The sequence below is a fragment of the Amphiura filiformis genome, chromosome 17 (assembly GCF_039555335.1).
Source record: "Amphiura filiformis chromosome 17, Afil_fr2py, whole genome shotgun sequence".
NCBI classification, from domain to species: Eukaryota; Metazoa; Echinodermata; class Ophiuroidea; order Amphilepidida; family Amphiuridae; genus Amphiura; species Amphiura filiformis.
The window spans coordinates 55,984,355-56,007,849 of NC_092644.1; the positions used below are offsets into that span (position 1 = coordinate 55,984,355).

General features: G+C 35.7%; 1 protein-coding gene across 1 annotated transcript in view; it reads left to right on the forward strand.

Moving 5' to 3' along the window:
* Positions 1–23,495, forward strand: part of LOC140138019 (GTPase-activating Rap/Ran-GAP domain-like protein 3) — a 238,967-nt gene that overhangs the window by 134,613 nt on the left and 80,859 nt on the right. The window contains 1 exon segment of the mRNA XM_072159850.1: positions 16,495–16,563. Coding sequence (XP_072015951.1) covers positions 16,495–16,563 — 69 coding nt within the window.

Consider the following 23,495-nt stretch of genomic DNA (forward strand, 5'->3'; position numbering starts at 1 on the left):
TTATCTGGTTGCAGATTCCTGAGAAGCTTCCTGACATCTTTGACCTTGAAGGCTACCTTTCCCATTGAGCACGTTGCTGAATGCAAGCTGACATTTAGAAGCAAAGGTCTAGCAAAAGTTCAGCTTTGTCTTTTGATGTAGTGTAGACGCCCACCTTTCAGCACTGGTATATCAACTCTGGTGGACTTACCAGACAGGGTGTTAACAGTGCAGTGTTCCACCATATCTTGCTGCTGAGGCTGCCATCTGAGAGTTTAAATACAAAATGCTTGAAACTGGGGACATATCCGATATGACGAATGTGTCACTATCTGCATAATTATAAAAATGTGATTTGGGGTTGAGGGCAAGTTGGCAAAGCAGGAAATACGCATTGTAATACTTTGTTAGTTTGTGGGTAAATTTGAATGTAGGAGCACAACAACATGTAGCAATGTAAGCACCGTAAGCACCGGATAAAAGGTCACCAAATAAAAACGTAGCAAGGTTTATTCACGATTCATATATATGTTGTCGCCAATCTAGTTAAATATAATACGTCACAAAAATCATCGACGGGTTTACGGACGCACCACACTTGACTTTGCAAGTGAATTTGCAAAAAAAAGATGTTTTGGGTTTTTTCTTATTTTTTTTATAGAAGAATATTTAAAAGTTCGATTTATTTATTCAACTGACAACTTTTTCGATTAAGATTTGATTGTAAAATTGTCTTCACCGGTCACTACAACTCCTATTTGACAATATACATAAATGTTGCAATGTGCCTCAAGCATCGGACAAGATGTATGAAATATAATACTTGTCTGGCATGTTAATTTTCCAGACATTCAAAAATGTAAGAACAAATCTATTTAATGGATCATTGAATATGACTTTATATTGGAATTCGATCTCCTTGCTCAACATATGTAAATAACAACATGTAGCAATGTAAAGTAATACAATTTTTGCCTGAAGCATTGTAGTTTAGAGTGGTAAAATACAGGTAAAATGCAATAAAACTTTCTATCACTAAAGGCATTTAAATAAAACGCAATATCTTTCGAATGATTAAGCATCGTTGTACATAATAACCCAGATGCTGGAAACCTGTTTATTCATGATTTAGCATATGTAGAGCTTTTCAATTATCAATGTTGCCGAGGCAACGCATTCTATCAGAAATTACTAATAATAATTTTTACAATATCACTTTTTGTGGCAGTGAAGTCAGTATGCATTTCTTTGGGCGCAGCTTCAAAGCGCTAGCCTTCGCTCAAAGCGCTGGCGTTTAAAGGCGACGCATAGATGCGCGCGCGAAATAGCTGCATCGACGCGTTGACGAAAATGGTCTAGTTTGGATTTATTTGGTTTGGAGTAATTGGATTGTGTTTTATATTTTTAAAGATTCACTGAAGTAGGGCGTATCAGATACACTCTTCAAAGTTATAAATCTTAAATCATAACCTCCTCAAGTTACTTATCAAAAACACAATATCGATATTGAACACAAATGTTTCGAATATCAAAAACCAATTACAGCTGAGAGAAGAACTAGATCTTGTTTAATTGATCCGCTTGACCCATTGCTGTGTTTTTGTCGTTCTACGTGTTCTATGATATATTTCTCTATTTCCAACGTCCGGCCTGAAATGTTTTTTCCGTAAATCAAAATTTAAATCGGTTTCAATTGTGCCCAGCATGGGCTTTGATTTAATTTAGGATGTCACACTCTAAAAGCGTCTACGTGATGCCCGAGGTTGTAGCTCAGCGTTATACACCTTATTTACATTCAATATATTGCCATCTTCTTCTTTAAGTGAATACAAACAATCCAATCACCAACTGCAACAAGCAGTGTCAAGCACTCCCCATGTATACAGGTAATTATCATGTGGCTGTAAATAAAAAACGAGATACTTTACCTGTCACATGTACTATTTCAACTGACATATAACATCATTGATTTACTAATTGATGTCCTTATATTCCCAACACAAATTCAGATACCATCTTGTGATGGTCGGTTGGTAGATACTAAAACGTGTTATGTTGTCAATGACAGTCGTAACTGTAAGAACAAAGTGGATCTCTTCAATCAATATCGTAACATGTCCATTAAAATGAAATCCACAAAGTTTTAGTTTGCCCTGTCAACGATATGTTCTTTTTCATTTTGAGGTGAACAAATGTGGAAAAACAAAGAATATAGCTATTTAGCTGTAGCACGTATATTGTCGATCCTGACGAAGGTCGTTCGGCATAATATAATGTGTTATGAACATCTCTTACACAATGTAGTGAACAGAGGTTTTCACAAAATACAGCACCTAAAGTCTTAATTAAATTTTACAGTTTATACATTACGCTCATGTAAAACATCTTCCTCAGCAAATGTTACAATATTGCTTTAAGGGCTCGGACAGCAACGTTTTCACGTATTTTTTGTGGGACCTCAGATATCGAATTACATTTTGAATACGAGGAATGTCCTTCTGATCAAATAATTTTGATTTTTTTTTTAAATATATATAATATATATATATCACTAACACTAAAATGACTCAATTGAACAAGCTATCTGCTCCACTTGACAGTCAGATAACATATGTTAGTCCAGCAAAATACCACAGTTCGTTCGTCCTCACTTCTTTGAGTTGACAATACAATCAATCACTATTGGCTTTCACTACCACCGAAGACATCGCACAATTATGGTAACTTTTGTACCACCACTGGCAAGCATAGGTTTCACAACGTTCCCTGTTATAACTCTACACTGCTACTGTTGTTTAGTTATTCTCCTATATTACAACACATTACATCATTTTTAAATATACTGTAATATACATCACCACAAGCCAATCAGAATCATGTGTACATGGTTACTGCAATAGAGTCACATGATCATTCTAGTGGTTTACATTATGATTGTTTACTAGCAGTTTTCATTGTAATTCTAGAACATTCAATGTACAAACCAATAAATAGAGATAAATATCAGAACAAGTGAAAATTAATGTCTAATGACAAAACATTGGAGGGGGGCATAATAAAAGAATGTTGTTGATTGCTTGGCGGCAGCTCAACCATATACATTACTGCGTACAGAAAATATGTGATAATCATCAAGTTATAATATCCTTATCCAAACAGAGGTTTATACTTGCGATAAATAGGTCAGCATTGATACATAAGCGTATGAAGATCTCTTTGCAAAAAATTGGCAATATAATTTGATGCAAGTATTTGAAATAACGTTTGGAATATAATGCGGCTCCTTATTTTCAGATTACTGCGCAGTACACATCGTACAGCGATCGTTTTCTATACTTTCGAGGGATATAGTTTATAGCATTTCACCCTATTTCTATATATTTCCAAAAATTAAATAAGATATCCTATAAAATGATACGACGCCCTATTTTCATGATATTTGTCAAGGAAATTTCCCATATTTGCTGGAACTATTTGCTCGAACATAACCGTTATTAACGTTAAAACGATCTGATTCTACTAAGCTTAAAAAAGACTTCCATATTATTTCTGCTTCATATTTTTGTAAATATGAATAATATGATATGCATAGACATCGAATGCCAAACACCGACAAAAATATACCTTCATATACTATATATCATGTACTGTACCTGATTAATAATGGTAAAACAGTGTTTTTACATCAAACCTTCGAAGAATTCGTCCATTATTGCCTCAGCATTTTGAATTGGTGTCCTGAAGTGTTTTGCCCGATTTATTGGATTTTTTGTTGTTAACATTTTGCGACTTTCCCTTGAGTGAAAGTAATTTGCCTAATGAGAAGGGTTAGTAACTTAATATACAAAACAAACCAGCTTTGATTTTTGCACTTTTGAATCAAATCGTGAGCTCAAAACTCTAAATGATATGAAGAAAACAAATCATTTGATAAACGATGTGAACTGAAATGGAGAAATAACAAAGAAATAACGGAGAAATAACAAAGCATTTGATCATCTTCATCGTGTTTACTTAGCACAGTATCCATTAACACTGACCCAAATTTAAGTGAGTGTTGAGTGATTTGAATTGCAGCGTAATAAAATTGATGGAATCTGTCTTTTCTTTGTGCAAAAACAATAAGGTAACAATATTTGATCTAAAATTATCACAAAATGATCAGCTGAATCTATCTGTATAACAATTGAACATAAAATAGATGAGCCGTGGTGAAAATATTGACACACGTCATGAACATCGGTCATCAATCTTTTTTCATTCAGTCGAGGCTTTATAATTCAGCCGATTCATCCTTTATGGATGAAGTGCTGACGTGTTTTAAGACATGTTTACCACATGATTGATTTGTTTTCCAAAAACAAACTATGGGATTCACATAGATTTATTGTTAGTCGTAGACGCTAATAAGTGGAAAACTCAAAATCAATGCTACCTTAATTTTAAGTCGGAACTTTAAAAGGTTATGCCGCGAAATATAAGAGATGCGATCAAGCAAAATCAGTCGGAACTCGGAAATATTGATTTTGAGATATAGTCAAACAAAGGCAATATTTCCTTTTGTTTCCTGTTGTTTTGGAAACTCTTCAATTGCTCATATCTTTGGAACTGGTTGTTCAATTTCAATGGAGTTTTCTGCAAAATGCAGCTTTGCAAATGTTATTTACTATCCTATAAGAAACTGACAATTTAATATTTCCGAGTTCCGACTGATTTTGCTTGATCGCGTCACATATGCCAATGGAACCATATTTCTTATACAGGTGTTACGTAATTGAATCAAGCAGTTTAGTTTGACTAGGGAGGCAAGAACTGTGAGTACGCTGGTGGGTGGGTGTGTACATGGCCTATTTTGTTGACAACATGTGTAGCTATCTTTAACGCTAGATCACGTGATTTCTTCAGGGAATGAGCAGCCGATATTCAATGATGTAATTGAATAAACCAATCAGGACTCATTTACGCCGTACAAATACTACATCAGCAAATACTTTGCCAAATAATTCTGATAACGGGTGTAAAGGAATGTATGTCACTACCAGCAGAGGCTTTATTAAAACTAACTTTATTGGAAACAAAATAATAACATACTAACTGCATCACATAATACCATTTACTTTAAATTTATCTCCGTACTGTTGCATGTACTTTGAATGTTAAAAATAACAAAATAATAAAGTCACACACGTTTGAAATGTCCACCATACTGCGTACAAGCATCTGGAGCTCCATCCAAGCTTACTCAGAGTTTAGTAGCTCTCAATTACAATATAGCGAGACATTGATATCTATCACTATAGCCACCCGACAGACAAAACCATTGACCTGAAAACTATATAACAAAAACACTCAAATACCAACAGATTTAGTTGGATTTTTCAAAACATTAATTTCCTCTTTTTGACATCAGTCATCAAAAGCGAACGCAGTAAATAATATACGTACACCTATCTGTCAAAACATATCAGTCGAATAAGAGATATTTTCTCATTATTTTTCATCATATTATTCATATGAAGGACATACATAACTCAAGGCTATAATACTCCTCAGTCTTCATTCTAGCATTTCATACACCTTATCAAAATATGAAGATAGGAAGATCTGAATTTTGTTGTTACCGATATATAGGATGATCCGGTGATGATTGGATTCTTAAAATGTATTCTCTAGATTTCTATTTGTTAAAAGCTCAGATCGCAAGCTCTGCTCAAATGTATCAAGTTTCTGATTGTCTCGGTAGTTTATGTAAGGTTTATATATATTTCAGTTTTTAACTTGGGCTGGATGAGAAAAATGTCAAAAGATGAACTTAGGTTTCAAGCTATAATATTGAAAATACTAATAACTAGTATTTTATGTTAAATAAGTAAGTAGGTTTTGAAAACAAATAATTAATATTCATACCCAATGTCACCAATTGCACTCAATTTATATAGAAACAGTATTTCTTCACACTACAACTGTAATTTATGTGTAAAAATAGCGAAAATAGGGTTTCTTCCTTACCATTTTTATTGTGACATTGCAGATAAAGTAGGTTGTGATACCGTCATTGACCTGGAAGAAACACAGACAATTGGCCGTTAAGTTAATTTAAAGGATATAAATAAGACATAAAAACGTTGGTGGATAAATCAATAGCGGGATCAAATGGATTGGTGCGATGCGATAGTCACTTTGAGCATTATGAGCCGATAAATTCGAGTCAGGTTGCCAAGAGTGTTGAGGGCGAGGAATCGATACATTGGCAGATCGGCAAATGCGACTTGTTTAACATTAACAATATTGATGATCACATGTAAGAGAATTTATGGTGGTTTACGTAACTGTGTGACCATCCTTTTATATCATCCTTTTATATCGTTTTTTCGATGATTTTAAGATAAAACACATGAAAACTTTGCATCGGCTCTGTGATCAAAAATATATTATATCATTGTTTGCAGCAGACAATTCGATACTTGATGCTGTAAACGGATATGAACAAAGTATGAAAGTTCCAACGCAACAATTGTTCTAATATTGAGCTTACAGAAAAAAAGCATAATGTCATTAATGATGCTTCATTTATGAAGTATTTAAGCGAATGGTTCAATGTTATTCTAACTGTATTTCGATAATCAAGATGAAATGGTAACTCATACATGTAAAATATTTCTGCTGAAATTTAATTTGAAAATTACAAACGCATTACAGCATGTAGAGTTAAAGCTTAAAGACATTTGTTAAATTCAGATTTTAGTATGCATCAAGGCAAATGCTAACACTGTAATATTTGCAGTCGGCAAGCTCATTTTAAAACTTTCCGATTAAACGCAAACAACATTACCTCCTTTTCTGAAATTTCGAATGTCAATTATTTCAAAATGAAACGGATAAAGCTTGCGTTTTAGGACCCAATACACACATATTGTACATGGAAAACACTGTGACAATACGTAGTGTATTGTCACGGTGAAGACCGTGCTTAGAAGAGTATGCTGTATGCTACAGACGTATGGTCACGGTGTATCCCGTTGTCAAAATACCACGTACTTTAGTACAGTAATAACGCCCTCTGTTGGTCATAATTCACTTTAAAACGTATTTTCAACGTAATGAAGAAATATTTTAGGTAATATAACACTATAGAATATAAAACTAGTATTTTTAAAAGTTACATTTCAAGGTTGTTACATTAAGGTTACTCAAGGTTTTAACATTAAGGTTTTTTTTTTTTAATTAGAGACAGCCCGTCACCCTTAAGGTTACTCATTGTTGTTTGTTGATGCTGGGACCCAGTATCAACCAAAAACATCAAGGCCGCAGGGCCGGCAGGCCCCCCCCCCAGCCAGCCCCATACCTCATTTTGATTTTTAACATACCAATATTCTGCTTTTTATATTCTATGGGGTCGCATATTACCTCAAATATTTCTTCACTACGTTGAAAATACGTAATTATGACCAACAGAGGGCGTTATCATATCACCGTGACCATACGTATGCTAGCATACAGCATACTCTTCCAAGCACGGTCTTCACCGTGATAATACACTACGTATTGTCACAGTGTTTTCCATGTACATACGTGAGGATCAGGTGGTTTTATTTACTCATAATACAGCTAATATTTTAATGTTTTGAATAAATCCTCAATTCTCAACAAATATGAAATGTATCTTTTGGTCAACATTAGAATTTATCAAAGACACAGTTCATTAATTTCAAGACATCCACGTATACTTATGGGCAATCCCATTCATTTTTGTGGCTTGGGATTCATCCTCATACCCTACATCATAAGGTTGCACATCAGATTACAACATATCGAATGTAAATTGTGAACATTGTCGTAGGAAGTACGGTTATTATAGCTCAAAGCATGAGCAGACGGTGACACTAATGTTTTAGTAGGTTAGCACAATACGAGCGTATATCATAATATTCTACTTGACTGAATCCAATACGGAGACAGACTTCCGTAAGTATGCTTCACAAGACAAGAAGCTTATTGCACCAGCTTCTTTACAAAACGCAAACTCCCCAATGTGCAATTATCAGTTCCGTTTATAGAATTTTCCCTTCTGAATGATTGTTTTGTGAATTGTTGTGCTCTTCTGGTTCTAGTGTCTTATTGCAATAGTGGAGCTAATTCACGAGCTTTGAGGCAAGCGACTTTTCAAAATTATGCTTATTTTATTTATGAGTCTCCAGAAGGATTTTCAAGGAGTTTTACGAGGGGTGTTAGATTCTGTAATATACGATACCACCAAAATATTTCTGAACTATATCGCCCTCCGAATGGAGTGGTAGTTAGAACCCGAAGTTAGAGGTGGTTATGTATTGCCTGTCAAATACCCTGACCCATGTTGTAGAGTTTGGTTTACAAAACTTCTCCTCAATATTTGCAATTGCACTGCTAAAATTGTACTTTCGCTTTTTCAGTATACTGGCATTCTTTAGCTATGTTAGCATATTTTTATAGTCTACGTTTATATTATTGATGAATTTCCTATCGTCAGCTTATAGGTATGTTGCATATCACGATCTCGTGTTAGTACACTAACCTATTTCTAGAGTAATATTGTCGCTTCTAGCATGCACTGCAGACAAATAGGTTTGCAATGAATCAAAAGAAACTTGAACTGATCCATAAAATTTAAGCAGCATGACTCTCACATGCATCATAAGAAGGACGTCTTAATACAAAATGCTTGGAGCTGTGGACAAATCCGATACGTGCCGAATGTTGCACCGTCTGCATATAAAACTGCGATTTGGGATTGAGGGGGAAGTACAATTGGCAAAGCAGGGAATACAACATGTACACACAGCCATTCCTTTTCGCCATTTAAGACATTTATTAAGAAAGCAGTTGTCACAGAATTTGCCGTCTTCTTTTCAAATTTTTATCCTTTGATAGTTTGGTGGAGTAAATTTGAATATTTCAAATCCTTTTCTGAAGCACCGGATATAATGTCACTATATATAAACGTAGGCAAATTTATTCACGATTCATGTGTTATGATCTAGTGAACGTGAAAGGCCGACTGGTTTATATGAAAGTTAAACAATGTCGATTCTTTTATTCAAACGGTCAACGTTCAACCAACAACATCTTTTCGAACAAGTTTTTATTGTAAAATGATCTCCATCGGCCAATCTAATAGCTCCTTTGTGACATTTATACCAAAATATTGTTACGTGCCTCAAAGCATCCTCATATTAAACACATTTATATACCTCATATATAGATTCCTCTCATCTGATTGGTTAAAAGTGGAGTCATTAAAATAGCTGTGCCCCCTTTTTCTATCAAGATGACGTCATACAACAACTGTGCCCCGGGCACAGTTGATTCTATGCCCGGAAAATAATTGGATATTCGCACCCCCGAATACACAGATCGCTCGTATACATTGCGCACCCACTATACGGCCGGCGTTGATTACGAGTGTTGAGACTATCGCGGTCACAGTTCGCAATGAATTTGACCTCTCCTTGACGACGATCTTTCACCGGCCGCCGTGAGTGCAGTGATTGTTTACATTCTGTTACATGTCAAGGATTTATACCTGCCAAATGTCACTTTTAGACAAATTACTACGACCTGGAGACTCGGCAGTGTGTGATGTTAGCACAGAAACGGTAGGGTTGTTTTAGATATGAAATCGGTAGATATCGGTCCAAATTCTGCACCCTTGCTCTTACATGCACTGTGTGCATTTAAGCCTAAGGCCTATGCAGTTACAAAGCTTGTAGGCCTTGTCAGTCAGGAAATCTTTTAACCAATCAAATGAGAAGAATCTATATTATTCGGTATATAAAACAAATATTGACTGCTTAATATTCGGGGCACTTCGCTTCGGGCATAGTCAGGGTTTTGACATCACCTCGGGCCTATAATTTTAACTGTGCCCCTCATAGCAGTCAATATTTGTATAATATATTTGTTCGATTCAGGCAAGATGTAAGATATACAAATATAATACTGTCTGGCATGTCAATGTTAAAACTAAATATTAAGGAGGCCATCGGAAAATGTAAGAGCATTTTAACATTGAACATCGAACATGACTTTTATATTTGGAAGTAAATCCTTGATCAACATACAGAGATTGTAGCAATGTAAATATATACTACATGTAGAACATACCATAATTTTACACAATGTAGACCTTTTGGGTTATCAATATTCTTGATAATGGCTGATGTTGGGTTGTTTTTGTTTTTGTTTTTTTTTGTTGTTTTGTTGTTTTTGTTTTTGTTGTTGTTGTTGCTGGGTTTTTTTACAATACCGTTTTTTATGAGATTTTAATGCGTGGACCGATTATATGAGTATAATATATTTTATTTGTATACTTATTTGAAAACACAATATCCATTGGTAACCAATGCCTATAATGTCCAAAATAATTACAGCTGAGATAAGAACTACATCTTGTTTAAATTGATTTTAAATCCTCTTCACCCAATACGGGCTTTAGTCGTTCCATAACAAATCCCTTTTAGCCAACGCTAATACACTACACTATCAACATTTAAACCGGTTTCAATCGTGCCTAGACTGGGCTTTGAGTTAATTAAGGATGTCACACTCTGCTAGCGTCTATGTAATGTCAGAGGCTATCCCTCAGTGTTATCCAGTTTGCTTGTAGTCAAAGTATTGTTATTTTCTTGTTTTAATGAATAATAACAATCCAAACACCATTAAACAAGCAATACCAAGCACTCCCAAGGTCTATAAGGGAAATTATCACGTGGCTGTAACAACCTCTTGTGCAGAACGAAATGGACTATATGTCACGTGTACTACTGACAAATGAAATCATCCATGTCGTATTGATGCCCTTATTTACTGCAAATACCGTAGAATTCCGTCTAGAAGCATATATGCCTCTAAACGAGGGTTTTTTTTAACGAAAAATATGAATGGCCCATACCCTGCTCAAAAACATTGCAATAGATTGGTCTTACAAATATACATGTTTGTACAGCCGCCTTTATCAGTAATATAGTTGTTCAAACTCCAAATAACGTTTTTGTTGAGAGTGTCTGCCTCTTGTCTCTTGTTTCAAAAAACCCTCGTTTAGAGGCATATATATGCTTGTAGACGGAATTTTACGGTAGTCAGGTGCCGTCTCGAGATGGGTATTTTGATGTTAAAATGTGTCAAGTTGACTTTTTATCTTTTTAGTTCCTGTTAGTCTATTGTTCTGAAAATTATATCTTACACTGTAGACAAAAATAGTAATTACAGTGTGGATTTCGTTTCGACCTAGTTTTGATCACTGCCACGGGAATTTGTAAAGAAATGTTGTCTTAGCCAAATACAAAACTAACCACATGAAATCGCCTCTTTCCCCTGTGGACGTCTATTCCAAATTACACTTATTATTTGAACCGCAACTTCAAAATGAGACAATACAGTAAGGAGCTAAGAAACGGCCGAATGGCCGAAGGTGGCTACGTAAGTTGTATTCATTAAACACATGGGCCCAAAGTGCTCACATTAAAACAACGAGACTGGGGATTTAAAGAATCAATAAAGCCTTTAGATAAAAGGGAGTATTGCAGAAACGTGGAGATTTTTGGTACTATTTAAAGTTATTTTTGAGTTACTGTTATTGTACAGCATTTTTCTCTTCTTATTTTTTTTTCTTGAAATTGTGTTCTTGTGATGGTGGCAGTGGTTGAACTTGTAGATCGTTTTGCCTGGAATATTGATCTTGCCATTTAAAGCAAAATTAAATCACACATGACTTAGCTGATGTCCTGTCAGGCTTTCAGAATGAACTAACGTCATGCAATAGATATGTATTTTCGTAAGGTATTAATACACCTTACATCCTCTTTGGATTTCTATACTAAATATGCTATTATGTTACATTAATAGTTATCAATATATATAGCTAAAATTGGTCCCTTCTCTCCAGCGATACCCAGTATCTTTTAAGAAAATAAAAAGCATTGCCTTTTCCAATCTACCCCAGAGGTATAGTATGGTAAGGTGCTCGTTATTTGCGTATTTTTCATAGGATGAGTCCACAATCAGCTCAAGTTGTATGGTAGCTTATTTGAATAGTTCACTGGATAGGAAGCCATTAAAGGCATTGTAACAACCCCACCATTAGTAATGGTTACCTCAGTGTCTTCTTGTCGATGCTTGAAATAAGTAATTTGTCACATTTGCTATTAAGAGCGCCCTCAATATTTAGGTTTGTTTTCAACATTTTGATTTTACACGATTGTAATGAACTTTAATGAGTTCACATACCCTGTAAATTCAAGGAAGGCGTTTTATGTGTGACTAAATCTACGAATTTGAATAATAAGTCTTGATAAGACGTTTAATTCATACGATCAACATATTAGTCGAACGCGAACGTGATGTTCATACCGTTGTGCGTTAATGTTCACAACATATCAAGACGACGATCGACGGCGCGGAGTGACAGGCATTACATTAGCGACATCGGAGTTAGATAGCGATTTTCATTATTTTTTCGATTCAAAATTAAAAGAGGACATATCTGACAGTAAAAACTAACATTTTGTGGACAAGAAATACAAATCTATGGTAAGGAAATGTTATATTTGTGCTTTTTAGAGCTTTATTATACTTTTTATTCACCAGTAGTCGGTTCCAACAAGGCTACACCAATCTTCAATCCACATAGGTAACATTTGATATTCAGCTATAATAAGCTACACTAGGATGGTGAACCAAATAACAATATTATCAGTAAACAGTATTTATCGTTCAATGAACTCGTGTTTATAGCCAGCATGATGTTTGCTACACACAATATAGGTTTTATATTACATGTAACTTAATTTGGTAATCAGCACAAACCAGTAAGTATCAAGTGTGGAAAAATTATACGATTTAATTAAGGTCTCACTAACTAAGGAAATGTATGGACACACCTGAAAGGTGATACTTGAATGGTAAACTTAAAAACAGTATACAGGCACTTGTTACTTGACAATAGTTTGTATGTATAATTTGACGAAATACATAACTTAAATAAGTAAATTCAGTTCTTTAGTCAGTCATTGTTGAAAAAATTACTTCTGGACTTTGCCACTGATTTATACGCGCCGCGCGCCTAATAAATAGGCCGTCCATTTTCAATTGGGTGATAATATTTATGATCATTGTTGTGATCACGTGATATTAGTACCGAATAGATTCTAAGTATAAACCCTTCACTGCTAAAAAAAATCAGTAACATCGCCCTCTATGGCTCAAAATAAACTACAAAAGCTTGATGGCTACTCGCGCTCGGCGATTCGCAGGGGGACAGAGCACACCGACATTGCCCGGTTAATAATTACATTAGTACAGCCAGAGACACTGAAATGAATACACGGGATCGATACACGTAAATGTTCTATGCACGATTGATATTCAGACGATAAATCTTTGGATACCGGGGTACAAAATGATGAATATCTCCCGTAAATGATTTCGTATAAAGAAACCAGATCTGGTTCCTTGCACTTGAACATATATGTTCAACAGATATTATCGTCGTTAGCTAGCGTCTTGAGAAACTAGCGTGCGTCTTGAGCTGAAAATGTGACCAAAATTCAGATTTTTAATAGCGCAGCGTAGACCCTCGTGGAGGTAGTCTCGGGCCAGACTGTATGTGGCTATCACGAACATACAGGATCGACGAGTGTCAGACCGACTGACACAAATTGGTTTCATCAAATTATTATTTGTATTCAGGTTTTGTATTTAATGGGTAGGGGCCATTGGCAAACGGTCACTCTTTCTGGAAACACGTTCGGGTCCTGATATGACAAGGTTCTAACATAATGCTCAATGCTAAGTGCCTGTCATGCTGGCCTATGTGAAAGGAACAGAGAGAAAAGTACAGATTTGAAGAAATAGATCTATGGAAAAGAAGGCCATTCCCAAATCATTGATAGAACATCTAATTCTTAGATACATGTATAACGACACGATTCTAATGATCAGTATAAAAAAATTCTTGATGTATAGTGAATCCAGCACCTTTTGGCGAGCAAATAAGTTTTTGGTACAAATGAGCGCAAGGTAAATACCTCTTGATAAAAAAAATTCAAAAGTTCGATTTCATATCAGGGGAATAAACTGCCAATAATTACTAAAGGAAAAACAAATTGGTGTTGTGTTGTGCCCTGAGTAATTTAATTTAATTTAACTTTGTTTGCAAGCTTAAATTATTTCATGAGAGATAAGAGAAAGGGAAAACCAAGAGTTTGTGTATTACAACATGTTTTAGGAGAAACCCATCAATCAGTTATTAATGTCATAGGGGATTCTCATTGCTCGATCATAGTGCATTGCTTAGTGTTAAATGTGGAAACCCCAATAATATAAAGTAGATGAGATCATGGGGAATCACACACGGGAAGCGTTGTAATGTAACAGAATGGTCTATTAATAGATCATGGGGTTTTTGAGGAAAGTGAGTTTGTTAATGTTCTTGGCAGAATGTCATGAGAGATTGTAAACTCTCTACGTGTTGTCATTGTTATGCTTCAAAAGAGGTACATTTAAACCAGTATACATAGCCAATAATGTGTTATTTTAATACAGCAACGAAGGAGAGTTTGAGAGACTTGCTGGAGTCTGATTTGTATTAAACAACACATCTTGTTGTCATATATTGTACCAATCATATTTTGCTTTCAATTAAAGATTCTGATTTTGTTAGCTTAATCAAACAGTGTATTTGTTTTGTGCATTCGTGTGAACTTGGGTAAGAGGTGATTTTGACCTTGAGTCAAGTACGACTCGTAATAGTGTTTTCTAATAGGGATTTCACGAGGGTGTCCCCTGTGACAGTCGTGAGAAATGGGCAAGTGCACTGGATGGAACAACCCCGACCGAGAGAATAACAGGATTTGACAGATAAATCACAGATAAAGGAAATCCACACTTGCTATACATGTACTTTGAAGATCATTTCATGTTGACATGGTATTTGTCCGATAAGGCGACGAAAAAAGAAAACCCTATTCTACGGGCCCGACCGGCCCAGATTTTTAACCAAATTAGGAAACAATTTTTTCCTGCACAAATGAATGCCGACCCAAATTTCGGGAACAAAAATTGCAAAATATTTACAGATTTTGGTGATTTGTTGGGTCATTAAAAAAAACGTCCGACCGACCGATTTTACTTGAAAGATCCGTCCGTCGGTAAAACAGGGTATTATTTCTAAACTGGTTAATTATGTTAGCCAAATCCAATAAATATTACTCACGGAACTGAGCTTTCGCCATCTTGGCTGATGGCTTGATCACAGATGAACTGGTCCACTGCTTTTCCCGCGAAACTTGGTTGCTATAGACGCATCCTCGTTACCCGGAAGTGATGTTGATTTAAGCAGTGGGTCATATACATGATCTAGAAAGTACGCACCCTCGTCGCGGTTAAGTGAGTTCTTCCCCTTTTTCTGATTTGGATGGCCTCCTGACTCTTCTTGAGAAGGCGTTGGAGTCTCTATCCAGTAATTTGGCCCCCTCCCAGTCGATGACGTGATTTTCTTGTGCTACGTGGTCGGTTATTGCGGACTTGTGCTGTTCAGTGGTAGAGAGCTTTCTGCTGGCTCTGGTGAAATTTTTGGTGGCGATCTTTTCAGTGTCTTTCTGATGCTCCTTCTTCCTTACCCCAAATGGTCTACCAGTCTCACCTATGTATGATTTATTACACCCTTTGCACGGGATGTCATAAACAACTTCACTGGTCTGATCGATGTCTTTTTTATCTTTCGGGTGGACAAGGACACTTTTTAGAGTGTTGGTTGGCTTCATGGCTGTTGTAAAACCATGCTTGCGGAAAACTCTTTGCAATTTTTCAGAGGTACCCTCCACATATGGTATAACCACCATGCCTTTGATTGGAGTCTCCGTTGTCTTCTTCTGAGGTTTTGCTGTTGTTTTGTCCTTCATTTGTTGTTTCACCTTGTCCATCGCCCACTTGGGGTATTCACAAACCGCCAATGCCTTTCTGATTCTTTGTTCCTCGTCTTTCTTGTCGTCTTCCTCCGTAACAATCTTGTCTTTTCTGTCCATTAATGTCCGGATCACCCCTAATTTCTGGTGAAGGGGTGTTGAGATTTGAAGCTTAAATATTGGTCGGTGTGGGTTTTTTTTTTTTTTTCAAGAAGTTTGACTGTACCATCTTGTTTACGGATGAGTAATGTGTCCAAGAATGGTATTTGGCCCTCTTTCTCTTCTTCATACGTAAACTTAATGTTCCCAGATTGATCAGTGGTGTTGAGATGATCAGTAAGCTTTTGTGTGCTGTCTTTGTTGATAAGTGGACCAGTTCATCTGTGATCAAGCCATCAGCCAAGATGGCGAAAGCTCAGTTCCGTGAGTAATATTTATTGGATTTGGCTAACATAATTAACCAGTTTATGATCTCAACAATCCTACCAAATGAATCTCTTTGCTGAGGGTATTATTTCGTCGTCTAATTCTTTCTATTTGTAATTAAACCCTTTATTTTTTTTGTTTTAAATCACAGTTGGTGTCATGTGACAGAGACGGTTGCAATGCAGGGAGATTTAGAGTGGAGGACGGCGAAAGAGATGAAGTAAGTACCTTTCATATCTTCAACTTTAATAATGTATTAATCAAGACCCTATGTAATAATCCAACCGGAATGGTATAACATTATTGATATGGCAGCTATGTTGGAGGACAGTTCTCAAATGACAGAGACACAATCCCACAATCATTCATAATACCTGCCAAATGTTTTATCGTATTGTTATGTGCACTTTCTCATGGAGACCTGCTAGAGGACAAATTGTATTTAAATGAGTGACGCCGCAATGCATACCCTCTATCCAATGACATTATACTGTAATAACAGGATTGCTTATCATTCTCTCTGTCCATTCTCCCCGTGTTTTTACAGCAGGAAATGCATCTTAAATCAGTCACGCTACGCATTTCAATAGAAACAATGGTCAAGGCACGTTTTGTAATCGATATAGCTCTTAATAGCTTTTACATATCCCATAAAACAAGACAATACTCCTCTGGGAAGTTTAAAAGTGTGTTAAAGATACTCTTCTGGTTGCTTTAAAGAGTGAACCACCTAACATCATGGCATTTATTTATGTCTACTGAATCGGTCTAAATATTATTGAACAATAAAGTCAGCTTTACGTTTAGGCTGAGATAAAAGGCAAAACATAAGCTACAATGGAAACGATTAAAGAGTTTAACTTCAATGGAAACGATTGGTAGAAACTAGGTTGGATATGTTTTTCAAGTGTATTTGTGCAAGCCCAAGATAAACTGTAATAGCTTAGAAACGCATCAGTGGCATACTTATTTTGATTTATTCATTTCTTGCCAGTAAATGTCAGCCCTCTTCTTCAACCCGGTATCGTAAACTATAATGACAAACCGTGTTGTCTACCTGTCGCATAATAACAAATTGATAGAGCAACCAAGATTTTTCAAGAAGGATGATCTGCATAGGTGATAATCCTTGACTTAATTTATTATTGTTTATTGTATTTTTGTTGTGGTAATAACAGTGGAGAGCCAAATAAATATTAAAAAATTTTAAACGGTTAACCAAAATGAATTAAATATTCAACGCACGATTGTTATTTCAGAATAGAATAAATCGAGCCCTATATATGTATTATGGGTTTTATGCACTTTATAAACTTAAACAAAGTAAGTGTAATGAGTGTGTCGTAAATCATTGGAAATTTCTAAGCCTATAAGGGTTGTACTTAAAATAACACTTAAGAAAATAACAAATATCAATACTACCCTGAATAAAATTGTTGAAAATTAATCTTTTTTCCTGAATAAAAGGAAAGATAGAATTGTATAAACTTAAGCAAATCATTCTTATTAAATCAACCTAAAGCATTATATAATTTTATGATATAAAGGAGGAAGTTGCTATAGAAAGCCTCCTTTTTGTAACACGAACTACGAAAGGAGATTGTAACCCTTTCCACATTTTTCTCTACTAAACGACACATTGTTATATCTGGTATCAGACTCCTCTATCCATTGATACAAAATAATTACAAATATTGGCTACATAATGTCGTTATGACGTAATAACGTGAGTGCGCCCTCGTTATTTTGGAAATTCTATATAAATGTGTAGGCAAACTTGATTTTGTATAGAAGTATAGGCAAACTTGATTTTTAGCTAAAATTCTGACGAGCATCTGACGGACATTTGATACACATAAAAGGAAATAACTATTTCTCAAGCTAACTATCATGTAGAATAATTCACAAGAGCAAAATCAAAATCATAGATATTACTTTAGAGCCTATGGTGGGCCTCACAAACTTGACCCCTCTCCTAACCCTATTTTAGCATTTAAAGCCTCAATGTACGATTTCCGTTAAATTTTGATTTTGTTTTCAAAATGTTGAAATAATATTAGTAATAACTGCCAGGAAGGGTAGCTGTACATTTTCAACTAAAATAACATGCAGTTCTATGGGCATGATGGGAGGACATAAAGTCATAATAAAAAATTATGACTTTATGTCGAACTTTGCTCCGTTGACCTTCAAAGACAACAAATTTGGCCGATTCCATTTAGGTGCAAGTTGGGACATGCGTAAACATTACAAATAAGCCAAATAAATCAGGTTTGAAAAAAAAATAACCAATTTCATATTATAGGATTGTACATTATGGCTTTAAAGTGTAATTAAGAGCAACGACGTTTTGAACATTATCAGGTGACTAATTCAGGTCCATTGGTCACGTGGCCGTCTTGGAGAGTGTCGAAAGCCCGTCGCTGAACGGGAGAGAACGATTACGCTTTCAACTCTCGCTCGCGTGGGGTCAGGCACTGGAAGGAATTGGTGGCCGTCTCCCACGTGTCCAATCGACTTGAATAAGATGGTATCGGACGAAAAGTCTTACCGGAAAGGTGGAAAAAACCGGGTCAGAATACAAAGCAGCCTCTTATAATGCCATTCGTTAATGTCTTTAGAGCTTTGAATTAACCGAAAGAATTATTGTTGGCCAATCGCTGTCATATTCTTCTAATGCTAGTTACATTGGAATTTCATTTATGAGCAAACACGAGGCGTATTCAATACAGTTTGCCGAATGTGCAAGATGGATTGTTGCATTATAAATGGTTTTAATGGAACCAATTTATCATAAAGCAATCAATACACATTACTCAACCTACAATATTGTCGAGGTTTTATAGCTAAAGTGATGAAAATATGTTAATAATTATTTACAAGGATTATTGCAAATAAATAATTGGTAACATTAATAGATTAAACTAGCAATTTCGTTCTCATATGTATGGTACGTTGGTAGTTACGTAGATGAGTGACGATGTGGAAGCACTTTCCCTTCCCTTGTCTTGTCTTTTGGTTATGTTATGTAAAGTTGCTTTATTTTGGTAACTTCGTTTGATTTTAGGGAAAGGCTAACTTTCATTTCAGGTCTTTTTGGTCTCCAGCCTTTTCCTCCATATCGTGTTTGCATTTTGTTTATGTCTTGTTGTATTGTATTGATTTTTGTTGAAATAAGTCTAGAGAAATATAAATCTAGAACATCACGTAGTGATTGCATAACCTGCATACAGTGCGTATCAAACTTTGCTGAGTGACGTTATAATCGGATTAACTACCATAGCAATAGATGAATGCAATTTTTGAATAATTGCCCTGCACTATAAGCAGGTTGCACTCATCACCTGTGTATGTCTGTAATCATAGATTGAATACAATACCGCTCTTTTCACAGATACTAATCGTACATGTACGAGTGATCAGCATTTCTTTGTCATCAATGGTTCATTGCATAGTTACCGCGTGAAAGCTTGTATTCATCTATAGCTATGGTAGTTAATCCGATTATTACGTCACTTCGACATATAAATGCCACTAGATTAGGGGTTGGTCACCCACCTTTGCACAGTATTTTTTGTGGGACATGTGAGCAAATCAGACACACCAAATAGCATTCTGAATACGAGGAATATCCTTCTGATATCAAATTATTAAAAGTTAACTCTCTACACGACGAGCACATACATTTTATTGTCACATATTGGTTACTTTACTGGCGGCGCGCGTGCCACTTGTGGCGCTTGGAGTCAGTCGAAGTGGCGCACAAAGTGGCGCACGGTAATTTTAATATTTTTTTCACATAAATCTTGAACAAAAAAGAGGTGAAAATACTCAATCTGGGCCTTCAAAAAACCTTAAAATCCATGAGCTTCCGGGGGCGCTGCCCCCTGGACCCCCGATAAAACTTCATCACTACACCGTACCCGCTATGCGCCCGCTCTAACTCACAAAGTCCTCAGGCGCCCTTAAACATTTTAGCACTTCATGATCACAGAAATTTTCCAGTTGGCGCTTCAAATAAACTAGTTGAGAAGGCCTGACTTACACAAATATATAATTACTTGCATTTCCCACATGTTACTTAAAGTGGAAGCACATCACACTATCCACCTCATCAGCAAAAGTAAATCACAAGAGATTCCCATTGGAGACTTGTCAGAAAAGAAACTCAAATAAGCCTTCGTTTTCCTAGTCCTTGTATTATCCGCATTTCTATATGCTTGAAGGCGCACAAAGGTAAACCTAATCATGTTATAGTTCCAATCATGAACCGCTAAGAGAACTTTCAAGCTGATTGACAGAAACGTTGATGTACAATATTCTCAGTGTAATTCCACCAACATCCCTGGTAATCTTGTTACAGCTAGTTCATAGCATCAAACCCAGATTTGAGACTGAGAGAGCTTTGCAGTGACCAAATAATTGGCAGTTTAAAGCGCTCAACTATATGAGCATTTGTGATTATATTCTGTTACTTAATCTAAGTTGTATGTTTTGGGAATGCAGCTATATAGTAAGGATCTCAGTGATTGAATAAAATACCATGACAGAAAGTAAACAACAAGTTCAAATGCCAAAGGCGATTTACACCACTTTCAAACTTTTTGCGTTAAAAAGTCCCCAACATCTGCTCTATAATGCTAGCTTTTAATTGACACCCTAATTTAACAAATTTAATGTATATGTTTGATACTATTATCAAATAAAAACATATATTTTTATTAAATTCTTTATATTTGACGAGTTATTTCCTGTTCCTCAAATAAATCAAGAATAATGGATATAATATGCACCTGACCTCCTCAATTTACACCTGCGATTTGAACCAACTATTCGGACAAATCTGAATATAATTATACCTATTATTTGAAGAGTAAAGTTATGAACCTTGTCTCTATTTAAGTGACCGAACTGGCAACGACAATATTTGTCAAGAGTTTACGTTAAGTTTGATCTCCAATGTAATGTTGTGCGAAGAAAAAATCACAGATGACGTTTCCATAATCAAAGAAAACGTACAATACGCGGATTTAGGGTTTCTCTACCGGGAGTCAATTTGTGCCGAAATTCCTTGCCACAATGCAATAAGCGTTTTGCATAACAAAGAATATTGATTAACCTCCGAACTGTATCTATTGTTATGCAAAACGCTTATTGCATTGTGGGAAGGAATTTCGGCACAAATTGACTTCCGGTAGAGAAACCCTAAATCCGCGTATTATCTGGTTATAAATATGGAACATTACATTCTGGTCAACTGTTGTTTTTTTAACTCTTTGATGTTAAAAAAAAGATTAGTGATAATTAAAACCAATAACTTAATAGTTGACAAGCTTAATAGTTGACAAGCGTTGATGGATAAGCGTTGTGCAAAATACTATAAAGGTGCTAAGTTCCCTAATGGCACTAATGCGCTATTCACGACTCAGACTCAAAAACTATGCAACATCGTCAACAATCTGATTTGTGCATTTTTGTTAAGATTACGGATAGCCAAACTATTAATTGCTCTGCCAATGATAAGCCCGAAAGCGGCATAATATGGATCAAATTTGACATATTAGGTGTATGTTAGCGGAGTCTGTCCGTATGGACACTTGGGTTAAAGTGGGTCTCCGGCAATCACACCATTATGCCTTATATGTAAGAAACATAATAGACCATAAAAATGAATAAAAACAGTCGCCTCTCAACACGCGATATTCAAAATTGTCGAGACAATTGAGCACAAACAACCATTACGTCGTTGCACTTAGACAATTTCGGCGCGGGAATTTTGAATATCGCGTGTTGAGAGACTACTGTTTTTATTCATTTTTATGGTCAATATGAGTTTGTTTTAAATAAAACCATGTGATCCATGCTTGATAATCATTTTGCTAACATATAAGGCATAATAATGTTATAATTGCCGGAGACCCCCTTTAATGGAGCTCAGCATTTTCAACACTGTTTTTCTCCTTCTTGTCAAATTGTCGTATTACAAAATGTTAAACTATTCCTGCAAATGCAGTATAATGTTAACGCTTTCACCGGGATCACTGGTAGTGTCTTCAACATAATTTACACCAAATAAACGTGCACATTTTGCAAATATCGCTCAATCCTAGTACAAATCAAATTGTAAAAGAAATTTGAACCACGTGTTTGTTTTGACAACGCCTCAAATCACATCCAGAAGCTTCATTAAAACGTGTTCAAGCACAAATTTTTACAAAATGTGGTCACGTCGGTTACATTTCTATACGAAGTAAACCTAACCTGCCAAGATGCTAATATCGTATTTCATCAGACACCTTACCTTAGAGACCAATGTTACTTGGTACATAACAATATAATACTTCAGATGATCATGCCAAATATATCGGATGTCGATCATATTCAAAATCGACTTACAATTTTGTTACAGTAGTTGCTATATTTTGCTGCATCCAAAAATAGAGTCATCACTTTCCAACATAACGTCTTAAGTGTTGCTAAAACAAAAGGAATTGCTTCTTGTCATGTTCATTATGTTGTGATCATTTTTACAACATCTGACATCTCATGCTTCACGATCGCGTCAAACGTCAGATATATAATTTGAGCGACACGGGAACATGGTAGGTAATTAGGAAGGCTGCCACAGAAATTATATCGATTTAATAATAGCATTCATATATACCCGTGTGAATTCTCATTTTATTTTTTCTGGAGCACGTTTTTCCAATTGTATATTGTGTATTGAACGGTAAAAATGATGAGAAAAATGTAAAGACATTTTCATAAAATTATGTTTTTACTTCCTTTAGTACAAACAATTGCTCTGAGACGACTTCTTTCCGTAGAGTATAAACATATCCTTTGTCATTGTTAAACAATAATACAGCAATATCGCGAAGTAAACTAAAAATAGGACAAGATGATAATCAATGGTTTTCAGCATCGTTTTCAGTTTTCCTCCAACTTTGTAATTTTACAAAGCGTTGTTGTTATTGGAATCTTGTTAGACCTACTAAGAGCAAAAAGCTCACTCTCGCAATAACACGAGATCCTATACCATTAAACGAAAGTGCATCAAGCTTTTGCGCAAATTTCCTCTGATAAAAACAATAACAAGCAGCCTACGTTACGTAGTGACACGCGGGAATAATGCATGATGGGACATAGATG